This window comes from Nipponia nippon, unplaced genomic scaffold, assembly GCF_047370975.1.
Source record: "Nipponia nippon isolate SJK-2023a ecotype South Korea unplaced genomic scaffold, ASM4737097v1 scaffold_1, whole genome shotgun sequence".
Lineage (NCBI taxonomy): Eukaryota > Metazoa > Chordata > Aves > Pelecaniformes > Threskiornithidae > Nipponia > Nipponia nippon.
In genome coordinates this window covers 4,715,808-4,729,785 of record NW_028262290.1, presented here as the reverse complement: position 1 = coordinate 4,729,785, position 13,978 = coordinate 4,715,808, and the positions used below count along the sequence as shown (strand labels likewise).

Sequence of the window (13,978 nt, the reverse complement as noted above, 5' to 3'; positions counted from 1 at the left end):
CAGCCCTTATCAAAGTAGGCCAGATCCGTTTCATTTCCCTAAGGTTAAGCTGGTGAACAGTATACAGAGTATTCATCAACTAAGGAATGGCCACCATTCAATGACAAATATAGCACAAGCTTTTTCTCATCCGTCCTATATTTTTTGGAGGCTGAGATGTAGCTTTTTCTAGAAATCACCACAATTGGCAGCCTCCAGATGCTGGTGCCTTTGTCCTCTTATGCAACTCCTGGTGTCCCCCTTCTCCCCCCAACAGGAATAAAAAGAGATTACATGGCTGTTCTCTCTCCATTTCGGGGCAGAGGAGGCTGGATAAGCAATCTTTCCCAAAGTTACGTTCTGAGAACACTTCACAGGCGACCAGGGGAAGAGGGAGGGATCGTTTTTCATTCATTTTAGTTGCTGGAGAGGGTGGGGGGTAATCGATACCTTTTATCGTGGCCCAATGCAGTCATCTTCTGCAAGCAGCAGCTCGCCCTGCTGTAGCCATCCTCTGGTGCTGGAGCAGGAGGGAGAAAACGGATATCCCCAATACTCACCAGCCCTAACAACAGATGGTAACAACTTCTTCTTCTTCTTCCTTGCTTTTGAAGTCACTCTCTGGGGAATACCTTCATTCTGACCCTCAGAATAGTCCAAGGAGATGAATCTTAATTTCATCTAATACTTTGGTTATCCGATTTATGACACAGGGGACTAGGCATCGCTATTACCCTTTCCTGGTAAACAAGTTTTACCAAAAGCACAGCACAGCTTTGTTGTTTCCAGCTACTGTTACTCACTGTTTTATTAACTATTATTGCCCAGTGAGCTGACAGATTCTGAACTGCATCAGACATTCCCAGGACGTGGTGGTCAAGTTCTGCGGTTTCTTCAAGTTATTTCTACTATAGGTACTACTATAACGCGTCAATGTGTGGTAAATGCTAGTTCAGCGAGGTACAGAAGAAAGCATGCAAGACAAAGACAGTGTTAAATGCTCCTTCACGTCTCCTCCAAATAATGAGACAATAAAAATTCTAAATAAATTTGCTGTTATTTTTTCCAAGACAACTCATCATCAGCTATGCCTACCACCTCCTTAGTTCAGATAGGTTTCCCCTGAACTTCTGAAGTAACTGCCTCTGTCTGCGATCCAAGATGACGGTGACGCAATACTTCGCTGCCAGCTTCTTTTCCAAAAAAGAAAGTGCATTGAAATGAAAGCGAACACGAGGAAAGTTATGCTTACAATCAGCAACGCTCAACCTTTTACAGTTGTTTTCCATCTAAGGAAGATCTGATTCTTTGGTTACTAACAGAATTTGGAACTTTATCCCTGTACTGTATCTTCATATACACACTCCCACCCACACCACCAACATACAAATACCTTCTAGATGATAATAGGGTAAATATCTTTGGGATAGTCATAACGTTATAAACGTCTCGGGATGCAAGTTAAGACAGTCCTGTGAATGAGTTTCGTGTATTTCCATCTAATTCTTGTTAAACCTCAATTTCAAGTCAAACCCTCTCATTGTAATAAATGCACGCTTTGTGGCTAGTTATTGTCTCTTTTGGGGGGGTGAAGGGGGTGGCAACTTCTAAGACATCGAGTAAAAAGATATTAAGTCTTCCACTGTAAACGCTACCTATGATCAGCCACTTAAAAACTACTACTTCCAAAAGGTAATGGAAAGCAGAATTACACTCTCAGTGGTTTCAAACATACAAAGATCAAAAACAAAGCCCTCAGATCCTCACATCAGTGAAAGTAAAAACCAAACAGCTTAAGCGCTGTTTCATTTCAAATCATTCTGAAAAGCAATGGGGGGGAACAAAAAAAAAAAAAAAAAAAGCATTACAGCTGTCAGGTGAAAGAAGATCCTGCAGGCTACTTTGCATTACAAGCACATGACCAGAATAAAAATATTTTATTTTCTATTTTCTAGCTTTGCTTTTTTCTTTGATAGGAAAAAACCGACAGGTGGTAAAGCACTACATTAACGGGGGGGGGGGCAACAAAAAATGGGGGAGAAAAAAAAAAAAGTATGTGTACCTTTAGCCCAGCATATCGGGAATGGGCTACAGCCGCTTTTCTCCATATAGATAGCACCTGCTCGCTTCGGGGCCTGCTGGCCTGCCACTTCCAGCAACCACATACACCCGACCGTACAGAGATCCGAGCCGGGCTTCGGCATACAATGTCCCGATTCAGCGCTCCAGCAGTATGCGGTCCTGCGGGGGGGAAAGCGGGGGGGAGCCGGGAGCCGCTTGAACGTGCTGGATCCACAAGCGAGGAGGAGAACCGCCAGCCTTCCCCGGCCGCGCCGGGCCGGGCCGGCTTCACCTGGCGGCGGGGGCGGCGGGAGCGCGGCCCCGCAGCGCGGCGGGGGCAGCGCGCTCCGGCGGCGGGGAGCGGGGGAGGCCGCGCCGCTGCTTCATCTTCTCGGGCCTCGGTGAGCGAAAGCCCGGACCATCCTTCGCCGGGGGCGAGCTGCCGAGGAGGGCGAAAGCAGGCGGCGGAGCGAGCGTGGGTGCCCGCACTCCTGCCTCGGTTCGGGAGGGAGGGAGGCGGGGAGGAAGGAGGGAAGGCGATTAGCAAGCGCCACATTAATATGCTAATCTCCCCCTTCTGTTCAATTCACCCGGCAGCCTCCTGTTTACCAAACTGACAGCCGCTTCTGAAAGCGACTGAGCTGCAAATCAAGGCTGACCCGGGCCGTGCCTGGGGACGTGCTTCCCCCGACCGGTTTCCGTGGCTGCCGCCTCGCCCCCGGCCCCGGGCGCCCCGCGCCGCCCCCGCTCCCCGCACCGGAGCCCCGCACCGGGCCCGGCTGCTCCGGCAAACCGCCCCTTCCCGCCCAGCGCTCAGATTCTGCCATCGCTTTTTTATATATATATATATTTTTTTTTTTTTCTACCTATACTTGCACACGGCTGTACTGAAAAAAGGAGCCCGACACCCTAAAGGCGAAGGAGAACTCCCATGAACTTCAGCAGGACTCGGGGTTAGACCCATCACCACCTGCTTGACTTCACGACTCCAAGATTATTGATGAAAAAAACCCCTGGTATCCTTCCTTTGCCTTAAGTAAAGAGCAACTATCACAGCCCATGCCCCTAATTACTCGGTACCACGTCTAGCCCTCCTCTAAAACCAGGGCTTCCTTATATACTGCTAGGCAAAAGGCAAAGGTCAGCACGAACGTACACACGCATGGCATTTGCTGCTGAACTTTGGAGCCCATAACATCAAAACTACTTACAACCATTTTTTTTTCCCCTTTAAAAATGTGAGTATAAACATTGCAAAAGCATATGTTTATAAACACGCATTCAGGCAGCATATGTGTACGGAAATAAAGAAAATATTCCTTTTACTCCTAGCAAAAGGTTTCACAAAAATTATAAACAACTGATTCAGCTAAAATATATATTAAAAATCAACAGGAACAAGACTCACAGATCATTAAAGCTCTTTATATATTCCATGGTAATCTCTTCTCACTCCCAGCCCTCAGCAGTAAGGCATAAAGCTTATCCAAGACTATAACCAAAAGGGAATTAATCTAAAGCCAGCAGCCTTCAACTTAACCTATCTGCCTACTTGTAGCAGCACGCTCCCGTCTACAGCATATGTTTAATTACCATTCTTTACTATAATACTGCTGTCTTCAATTCTCAATACAGTGGCTATGCAGAAGTACAGTGGTGAATGTCAAAACTCTTGATAAATACTGTTGCTGCATATTTTTTTTTAAAGTATTCCTTTCTTCTGTATTTAAAGGAGGAAAAAATAGTCAGTGGGGAAAAAAAAAAAAAAGAAAAAAAAAGAGGGAGATTAGGCCACAAGCAGGCCCATCAGATGTTCTGCATCACTGCTCAGGCACAAAGCTCTTTCTGGGGCTGAAGAAAGCCAAAGGGAACCGAAGTCGTGCCTGGGTGCCTTCCTCCCATGAAGTTTGCAAAGCCCCTAAGCGCTACACAGCCAGCCAAATGCTTCCAGCAACAAGGTCCATTATATTTACCTTCAATAATGAAGCAAAACACGTTATAGTAATATTTAGAACATAAATTATTGCATTTGCGTGTCTACAGAAGATGCACGGACACAGGATAGGCGCCTTTCTGGTTCAAGCTGCAGCTTGAAAGCTGCTTTTACACATCCAGCTCTGCCACGGGCTTTCGTGATGACCTGGAGCAAGTCAGTCCTGTTTCGTTACAAAGCGGAAAGCTGCAGATACTTCTTTAGTATTCCTTAAGTTGGTTTAGTCTGTGCTTCAGGGTGTAAAAATAGAAAAAGCCTGTGTTTCTTCCATAAAAATGAAGTGTATTGCAGAAAACTAGCTAAAAAAATTCAAGAGGTAAAAGTGGTAGAGCCTAAATTAAGTTTTATTCATGAAAACAAAGCCCTTTGAATACCAAGCGGTAAGTGCATTACCAAGGAGAATTTTAATAAACAGAATGTGTGGACTTGCATTTTTTTTATACTTTTATCAGATGAGACTAATACAGATTATCAATCCAACTGTCAAGAGATACTGTCTGCTCGTTACAGCTATCCTTATTGATGATACGAGTATTATAATCATTCTCCTCAAGGACATACCTTCTTGTTGTAATATTAGGCTACAAAATGAAGGCGAAAACAAAGTACTACATAGCATGAGGAATTTTTAGTCAATTTTATAAGTTATCCAAATATTTTATGCTGTGTATATATTTTGAAAAATAAGACAAGCCCTTCCTAGATGCTAGGATTTTATTTTTTTTTTAAATTACTTAATTTCTATTTGTTATTATAAGAAGTAATCAGTAGACATGCTCATTCTCTTCTTTCAAATAACATGACCAGGTTTTCTGTACAAAAAAGCCAAAAGCATAAAATTTGTGTTCTGGAGAAAGTCAGAAGTCCCAAACTTTCAGTTGTGGGGGGGAAAGGGAGCAGAGATAGAACAGAAGACAAGGCACAAAGTAAAAAACCAACCAACCAAAAAAAAAAAAACCCAAAAAACAAAAACCACTAACACACACACAAAAAAAAACCCCAAAGAAAACCAACACCACCAAACAAAACAACGGGAAAAGTTATGTCTGTAGTAGACTTAATACCAAGTATTTGCAACAGTTTATAAATGCTGCTCATCAAGTAGGTATCTGAGTCTCATTTATGTAAAATAATCTGGTTTAAGTCATGCCAATCAAATTATAACATTTACTGAGGTAAGGAACATCTGTCAGAAGTTAGGACTGTGGAACAGGACCGTTCATTCTTCTCGTGTAAGACGCATATACCGACATACACTGACAGTCTTTGCATAGTGCTCACTGTGTAAGCAATGATGCTAACAGCTACCACAGAAAATTCTAAAAAAATATTTATCTTAAAAAAAAAAAAATGATTGCATCAGTTTCTACTAAGAAGATGTAGAAGCACTGGCCATTTTCCTAAAATACACATTCTAACCAGAAAAAACTCAGACTATCCCAACAACAACAGACAGGCCAAGGTCCTCAGCTAAGAAATGGCATTTTGCCTCCAAGGAAATTCAAGTCAAGACTTTTCTACTACTGTGACTATGACTTTGGTTGCTCAATTTCAGCCTGATTTTAAAGACTACTGAATATCAGCATCAGCTTTTTGAAAGCAAGGGGGGGGGGGGGGGGAGTCAGAAGCTTTTGAATTGTATCAAGGCATTTAGTTTTTGTTTTAATTTTGCCTGCAGGGCTGATCCTGTCTCCTAGTGAAGTCGACCGCAAAAATCAAAGCCTTGTGGAATAAAGGGTTAAACAAGAGTTTTGTACAACTGGGAGGCACATGAAAGGTTGTATAATTTTTTCCACTCAAGCTTATACAAACAGAAATAAAGATCTAAAATGCCTATCAGATGAACTGGCAAAGCCTGGATTTCTCTAGGGTCTAGGGTTATGTCTAGAGACTGAGCTCCTGTGGGGTGTCTCGGATATCTAATCAGCAGAGAGCTAACTACAGTTTCTCTCTCAGTGAATGGCATCATTAGGATCTCTCCACTATTCAACCAATTATTTTCACATCAGTTATCTCTATTTATCAAATTTTGATCAAAATGGCTGGCAAGCTCGAGCACTGTTGGGAAGGGGAACAGGACAGAGCAAAACACAGGATACTTGCCCAAGTTTCATTGCCCTGAGAAATCAAAAACTCAACTCAGTATTCAGAAACTTTGTGAAAAAAGCAGACGGATCTGTATCAAAGCAGCGTTTGACAGCAGAATAACGATTTTTCAGTTCCTCTTCTGCAACATCTCAGCTACCAGATGAGCCTACCAGCAACTGAGACCTCCTTCCACCAGAGAGAAGAGAGCAGCCCGTGTGCTTGTTAAGACAAAAATGAAGAGCTACAGCCTAGAGCGTAGCAATCACATCATCATTATTTTGGACTTGATCATTCCTAGTCTTAGCCACTTCATGGGCTACTGTTTATCCCTCTAGTAGTTACTAGATGCTGAAGAACAAGCGCATTTATTTTAAGAAGATCTGCATATTGATGCAAGAGATGGAAGAACAACATTTCCTCATTGCGTTCATTTTGCTAATAAAAAATGAGAGCTCCCAAACCAAGTTTGCCCTCAGGAAAAGTGAAGGATTTTTTTTTTTTTTGTAGAGCCACAAATGCTTTTGACTGAGACAATTGCAGAACAGCCTGTAAAGCTGAGAGTGCCTGATGACTGTTCTAAAAATTAAAACATGTTTATTGCTCATGTGACAATCTTCTGCATCCTAATTCATTTGCTTTTCCATGTTTGTATCCAGAATTCTCCAAAGATGCTCTCCAAACATTGAAACGGCACTGTAATCGTCATTAATCTTCATTCTCTCAAGCTTGTTCCTTATGGTTTTTTTTTTTTAATTACTTTAATTATTTTGTGTGTGAGCACATAATACTTAAGAGTGGAAAAGATTATCTGCCCTAAGTTTCCTTTAACCAGAGTCAAACAAATATCATCTCCTTTGTTCACAGGAACTATTGAAAAATGGTGCGTCGCCACGACATCAAATCTGGAATTACAGCTCCTGAAGTCTACCTTACACTAAGGTCAAGTTTGCTAAGGCTGTCTTGGAAATCTGCCTTGGATTACCTGGTCCCTACATTTATCATCCTTGCCCACTAGCAACCCCTTGCCCCTCCACCCACGTTACAGTCTTCTCCTGAACACCCTTTGCCAAAGGGCCCAGCAGAGAACAAGGGTGACAGGTTTCAGGAACTCAAAGGATCTCTCAAGACTGAGAAGTTCAGTCATCATTATGCTGCCACCAGAGATGGTCTTTCTTATTTAACTACGAGTATTCTCAGACAAAAATGGAAAGACAAACGCCGTTTTACTTTGAGTGTCAAAATCCAAGCCCAGTCCTCCAACAGAAATAATTCGGCACAACTGGGAAGTAATATCATCTCCATGAATTCATCTGAGTCTCAGCAATATGGAAAAACTCTAATTCCATGCTCTAGATTAGATTAGGCCATTTTTCTCCTGAAGGAAAAAGGTAACAAGGACTTAGGAAATAAACCTTAGAGAATAAAAAAAAAAAAAAGGGTAAAGCAAACTACTAGTAACATCCATGGCCTGTAAAGCTAAGTGCTCTTTTGTGAGGTTCCCATCACTCAAATTCAAAATTTAGATTTGTGAATTTAGTCTTCATTTTGAATTTCTAGTGGTACCTGCTTTAAGATTTCTTGCTCAGAGAATGCCTGAGATTTGAACAAGTCCGACACAGTGAGGCTCACGCTTCCTAGCTTCAACCTGGGGCAGCTGATAGCCAGGAAGAGAAGAAAATACACAACAGTCACACTGCAGTGCTTCAACTGACCTGAAGAAGATGGCAGTATCCCAACATAAACTCTTTCTAGAATATAAACTGCTTTGGATCTCTGCTTAAGACATTCTTCTGGCACAAATTCAACCCAGTACTGAATTTGTGGCTATCTTCCTCCATTTGGTGAGCTGTATTAGTAAAATACATCCAGAGTATTCCTCAAACATGCAGTTTTAAAGCAACGCTTTCTCACCTACTGGGCCACAGTCACCTGATTAGCTTTACTATCCTCTGAACTACGGTTTTAAAATAGGAGCTGACAATTCACTGCTTTTACTTTCAAACTCAACCTATTGGTAGTAGTGAGGTGGGGAAGGGAAACAGAGCAGGATGTTGGGAGAGCGCAAGAAGAACGTAGCGGTAATGGAGTCTTCCGTACGTCCCCTTGCCAAAGGATCCTCTGGCGTTGAGCAGCAGAGCAGACAGCGTGCAGCCTCCTAGCCCATGCTGTTAAGACAACACATGTTAGAAGGACCACTAAGTTCACTTTATTTTTATTATTTCATAAATAAAGCCTAGCCATTTTTTAAACCCATATGGGCTGTATTAATTTTCAGGCATGAAAGCTGTAGCAGATTTTCTTGTGGGTGGAGTAACCCACTCACAGTATCCCACTTCCTTCCATTTACTTTTTGAAGGCTTACTGTAGAGAAGTATAAAGTCAACGCCATGAAAGCTGAGAACGGTTTAAAATTACTCCTTCCTTAGGGCACTGATTCCAATCTTCTGACTCTTCATGTGCTAGGCTATTTACAAAAAAACCCCAAACAAATAACAAAACTGTTGCTATCCTCAAGACATCTTTGAGAAGTTCCTTCACAATTCCAGTGCTTAAAGCAAAAATCTGCTTCATGGAGACCTAGAAAACTATGAGAAGAAAAAGTGAACCCTACACATCCTGCTCCTCGTTTTACTGCAAAATCAAGTCTGATAATTTTGCTCTGTGACAAGCTCACTGTGCTTATCTCTTTGCACTGCTTCTCTTCAGCCTTCTCGGATGAGGAGAAGAAGGAGGGGCGACAGGAAAAGGAGTGAGTGGTCACCAGAACCTTTCCTGACCTTATAAACCTTCCTCTATTTATGGGGAAAACCTTCTATTTATGAGGTAAACACAGCAGAAGGTATCTGAAGGGGGAGGACGCCACCTCTTTGATGCTCTTTAAAGGATACGCGTTCCGCGAGGATTACTTTTGTTCTGTGGAAGGGATCCATGAGTGGATCAGTTGACCTTACAGATGCTTCTTAAAAACCCATCTTCCTTAATTCAAGGGTAACCTAGAAATAACTAGTCACATCTTCTAAGAGGGATATAGGGAAATGAAGTTGCTTATGGGTCAGCAAGTCTCTTCAGTGTCTGTTCATATCTGGGCTGCTTTCGGTCTCATCTAATAACCAGTTACAGAAATGCAAGTGAGAAAGCTGCGCAGCCACAGGGGGTCCAGTTCATTTACCAGAAATGGTGTAGTCTGGACACGTCTCCCTTGTGCGCCTTCTCCTCTATATGCTAAATACAAAGCTAGAACAGCAGCTTATCAAAAAAAACTTTGTGCTGAAAACATGTTTACAACTAAGAGTTGTACCTGATTTATGTACCACTGCACCTCAGAAGAAAGCATATAATTTTTAAAGACTCCTGGTGTTACATAAAACACAAATATAATATTAGCAATTCCTCAGACTTCCAAACCATAAAATGCAATTACAAACATGAATAAAAAATAATCCATGAGCTCGCAATAATGCAGCTTTATTCTATTTATATTTAAAAACACACTGGTGGAACAGTTAACTTTATATTTCTTAGCAAAGGATGACCGTCGCATAAATCCCCTATGTATAAACGAACACTTATAGGCTAAGACAAATAGCTGTCTAACTTTAAAGTTCCAGTGTTACAGAACACATCAACAAGCCAGTGTTGACACCCTTCAAGTCTAAGAAAATAGAAAATTAAAAATGAATTTTTACAGAGCATCTTTTTAAAGTTTTATAATACAAACATTAAGGCTGCTCTTTTAACGAAGCAAATTCTGTGCCTATCCTATCAAGCAAAGACTAGCGTATTTAAAAAAACCAAGAAAATATTGTCAAATAGACAGAAATCCCCCTTTCCTGCTCCAATTAGCATAACTTGGATTCAAAACTCTTGCATGAGAACTCCAACAAATACAGTTTGATGTTTTTAGGAGAACCTCTAGTACAGTCCAGGTGTAGCTGAGCCTCTAAACCACTGAAAATTCACTTTAATCAATCCCTCTCCTAATTTTATACCAAGAAGGGACATTTGCTTTACAAGAGCTTTCACCTATATCGCTGCTTCATGAGACCAGCAATAAACTTTCAAGGAGCAGCTCCTCAGGCAGTCATTTTGTGCTCCATTACGGGGAATCAAAGGTCATCTTCAGGTAACACAAAACCTTTTATTTGATGCAAAATCCACCACCTTAAACAGCCTCATTTGCTCCTCCAATTACACAAGACACCTTGTCATCAGCACAATTCTGTTGAACAAGTTATGTTTCCCTATGGAAATGCCTGCAGAGTGGTATCAAAGTGCTCAGAAAACACAAGCACATGTTGTTTGGTTTTAAAAAGGCTTCCAGGAGCTCACCACCAAATACAGCTCAAGTTAGTTTAGCTAACCAGCTGTGAAACTAGATGAAACAGCACTCAGGATTTCAAAGACAGCAAATATCCCCAGTCTGCATCCTTTTATAATACGTAAATTTATGAGCACATGAATGCAACCTCTTCTCTGTAGCTCCAAATTCAACTGAACTTTAAGTGTACTAAACTTCATCTGTTGACTTGAGGGCAACTTAAGCACAAAAGGCAATGTTTTGATGAAGCTGAAGACACATTGAAGAATACTCCTGTGAAAATTAAACGGGGCAAGACCAGAATCTACAAGACCAACTGATACAGCTGACTTTTTGGGTACAGCCCTTCTGCCGATCAAGAAGAGATACTGACCAATGTCTTGCAGTGGTAGACAAAATACTAAAAAAAAAAACCCCTTTCTGACAGCAGCCTGAACAACCTTCATTACCAAACAGGAACAACACTGTCAGCACGTAACAGCATCCGACAGGGCCGAGAGCTCATCTCTTGGGTGGTACTGAGCTTTCAAGCCATACTTCCAATTATTATTGGTCTCCACAATCCCATTTGATGCATTTCAACCAAGACAGTATTAAAGCTTTTACGGAAACAAGAGACTGAGACAAAAATCAGTGAATGCATAAACAGAGGCATAAATAAGCCTTATCCTGCCACCAAGACACAGAGAACAAAATGTAGTAAACTTAAACCTGTGACAGAGAAGTTCAAGTACCCTGAAATCAAAGCATAGTAAGAATTTTTAAATTGCAGAAGGAGCTGTGAAACTGCCATCTTAATAGGTTAAATCTCGTTCAAGGAATGACTTACATCTCAATTCTGCCTTGGGGTAGAAGGACAGACTTCTTTCCCCCCCTCAGGTTTTGAAGGACGTGGGTCATTAAACAAAGCCTGATCACTGTCCTTCAAACTTCTACTTAAAACCCTTCTTATAAAGGATTATAAAGGGTATAAGTTCTATATAAAAATCTCAGTACTTCAGTTACTGATGTTTCCAGAACCTCAACGATCATGACTACCTCTAACATCTCACTGTACTGTTTGGCTCCCCCACCTTTCTCTATCATAAGGCCTCAAGTTTCAATAACACCTTCTACTCCTCCTCCTCTCGGAGGACACGCAGTTGACCAGGGAAGAGTCAGCAGCAATTTCAATGCTGATCAATAACGTGTTACGGAGACCAAAAGCCTTAGAATACAACTAGGTTTTCATTAGCAGCTCAGCTGCTCTTTGAGTCCATGCAAGTTTGCTCCACTAAGACACAGAATCGTTTTGCTGGAGCTATTTGTAAAGCGTCTGCAGAATAAGCAGAAAACCAACCACAACCACGCGTGCTTACACCCTGGGCCAGCCAGTCTTTATAGATTTAAACAAAAAAGCAGGTAAATCTGAATCACGAGATAAAAGTCTATTAATCCTGGAAATACAGTTCCAATATTTCTCTATATTAAGCCTTTCACAGAAAGAATTATCACAAATTGCTGTGAAAAAAAAAATATAAAAATCAAACCATGTGAAACTATTCCAGCAAGTAATTTGAATGAAGACTAACTAGAAACTTTAAAGATCTTCTAAAGGGATAAGTAGTAAATGAAGATATAAACTCGGAAACATCTTTGTGCCAGAGTTAAACAATTTCTTAAGAATTTAAGAAGTTCCATGTCCCTCTCAAGCATAGTTCCAGCCCATCAATGGAAGCACAGGCATTTAACACACCACTTCTGTTATTCTGACCCCTCGTCAGAACAAAGTCCTGAGGAAAAAATGTGCTTGCTACAAGAACAGATTTTTATCTTTTTTTTAAGTTTGACCATTCCATATGAAAACCTGAAGAACATCAGCTTTATGCCTGACAAAATAACTTCTGCAGTTTCTCATATTCAAATTATTGATCCCCAACTCATACCCAACAGTGGAAAGGCCTGCAGGAAACATCACAGCTATCATAAGCTGTTCAGATATTTTCTTAAATATGTTCTTCACCTTCTGAAAATAAAAAAGAGAAGGGGGGAGGAAGTCACAGATACAGTATCTACAATTTTTCTTACTACTTCCTTTTTCCAGTCTTCTGCTGAGCAAAAAAATCTTGCACAACTAAAAAGTTATTAGCTAGCGACACAAGCAGAGCCGTGGAGCTACCCACTAAGAGCTGACAAGGATGTAAAAATAGACTAAAGGAAAGCTCATCTAATCTTTTATTTATGGTCATTTTAGGCGTAACTTATAACAAAGTGTTGATAAAAGTTCAGCCCTGCAATGTTTTTCTTCTTGGTTCACTGTAGCCCGTAATGTTCTACTTCAAACAAGCTTTGTGTATTTTGGGAGAAGATCCCAAGCCACTCCCAACCCAGGTCTCGCAGAACAAAAAACACACGCTAACACCTAACATTTTATATAAACCAACTACACAAGATCCAACTTGATTTTCAAAAATCTTTCTTTCAGTAACACAGTGTCATCCCCACCCTTCCTTCACATCATAGCTGCTGCTATGAAAACCTTAGGTACTAACATACGGGGATACTACAGCAAGCATCTCCGGTGCACTCATCCAAGAAAGCTTCAAGTTGCATCAAAACCCGTTGTAGAAGTATTAACTCCTTGATGAAATGGAGGGATGGGGAAAACCTTCCTTTCTAATATCTTAGTGTTTTATCAACAGGGAGAAACAAAACAAACAAAAAACACCCAACAACAAGAGATAACATCTTGAAAACCTTATCAAGGCTCAGTCAGTTATTGCTCATTTAGGTTGCTTCCGCAGTAGGACACTACAATACGGGATGCAAATATAACTGGATATGAGACCAATGTGGTGTGTGGATTTAACAGAAACTCGCACAGAAAGCTGTTAAGTGTATTATGCAACGAAGCTGAAAGAACTGCAAGAGATGAAGGGGCTCTAGGAATTAGCAGAAACTGTACTTTCTGTGGAGTAGTCTTATAAAAAGAGTGAATGCATCATGGGCTTAAGCAGGCTATCGCTCACAGGACAGATTAAAGAACACATGTTTACGTACCATAATTATTCATTTCTTCAAAATTTTGTGTTTTCCTTAAGTAATTCTGCATCAGAACAAGATACCTTCGGTGACTACCCCTGAAGGCTTTGTGTTGTAAAGAAGCAACAGAATCTCTCATTCACAATATTCTGATGCCCTGACTATAGCTCACTGTCCTCCCTTTGCGAGGTTGGCTCTGCTCTTGGATTATTTTTTTTCTCCTGTAAGACAAGATAGATGAATTCTCCAGTCCTCTTAGTAGATACCCATCCCCTACCTTGCCTATCACAAAAACTTTTATAAACCAAAAAACCCCGCCCTAAAAATAAAAAAGCACACCCAAAAAACTGTAAGTTCCTAACTCTTCACCCTTAAAAAGTTCTTAAATTTGCAACCATACCCAGGGACATTGTAACTGAGCAGATGTACACTTCTCAAAGCAAGTACAGCCAGTCTTGCAATGTAAAAGCAACTCTCTCCAGCTGATGCTCAACTACAGCACTGGAAATTAGTTCACT

General features: G+C 41.1%; 1 protein-coding gene across 9 annotated transcripts in view; it reads right to left on the bottom strand.

Moving 5' to 3' along the window:
* Positions 1-13,978, bottom strand: part of PTK2 (protein tyrosine kinase 2) — a 226,786-nt gene that overhangs the window by 161,321 nt on the left and 51,487 nt on the right. For 2 of the 9 annotated variants that reach the window (XM_087742364.1, XM_087741453.1), the window contains exon 1: positions 2,042-2,317. The exons of 3 other annotated variants lie outside the window; for them this stretch is intronic. In XM_087742364.1, coding sequence (XP_087598490.1) covers positions 2,042-2,183 — 142 coding nt within the window. In that variant the 5' untranslated portion in view covers positions 2,184-2,317. Of the gene's footprint in view, positions 1-2,041; positions 2,318-13,978 lie in introns of those variants that run through there. 4 more of the 9 variants (XM_087741810.1, XM_087741722.1, XM_087741539.1 and 1 more) reach the window with 3 other exon arrangements.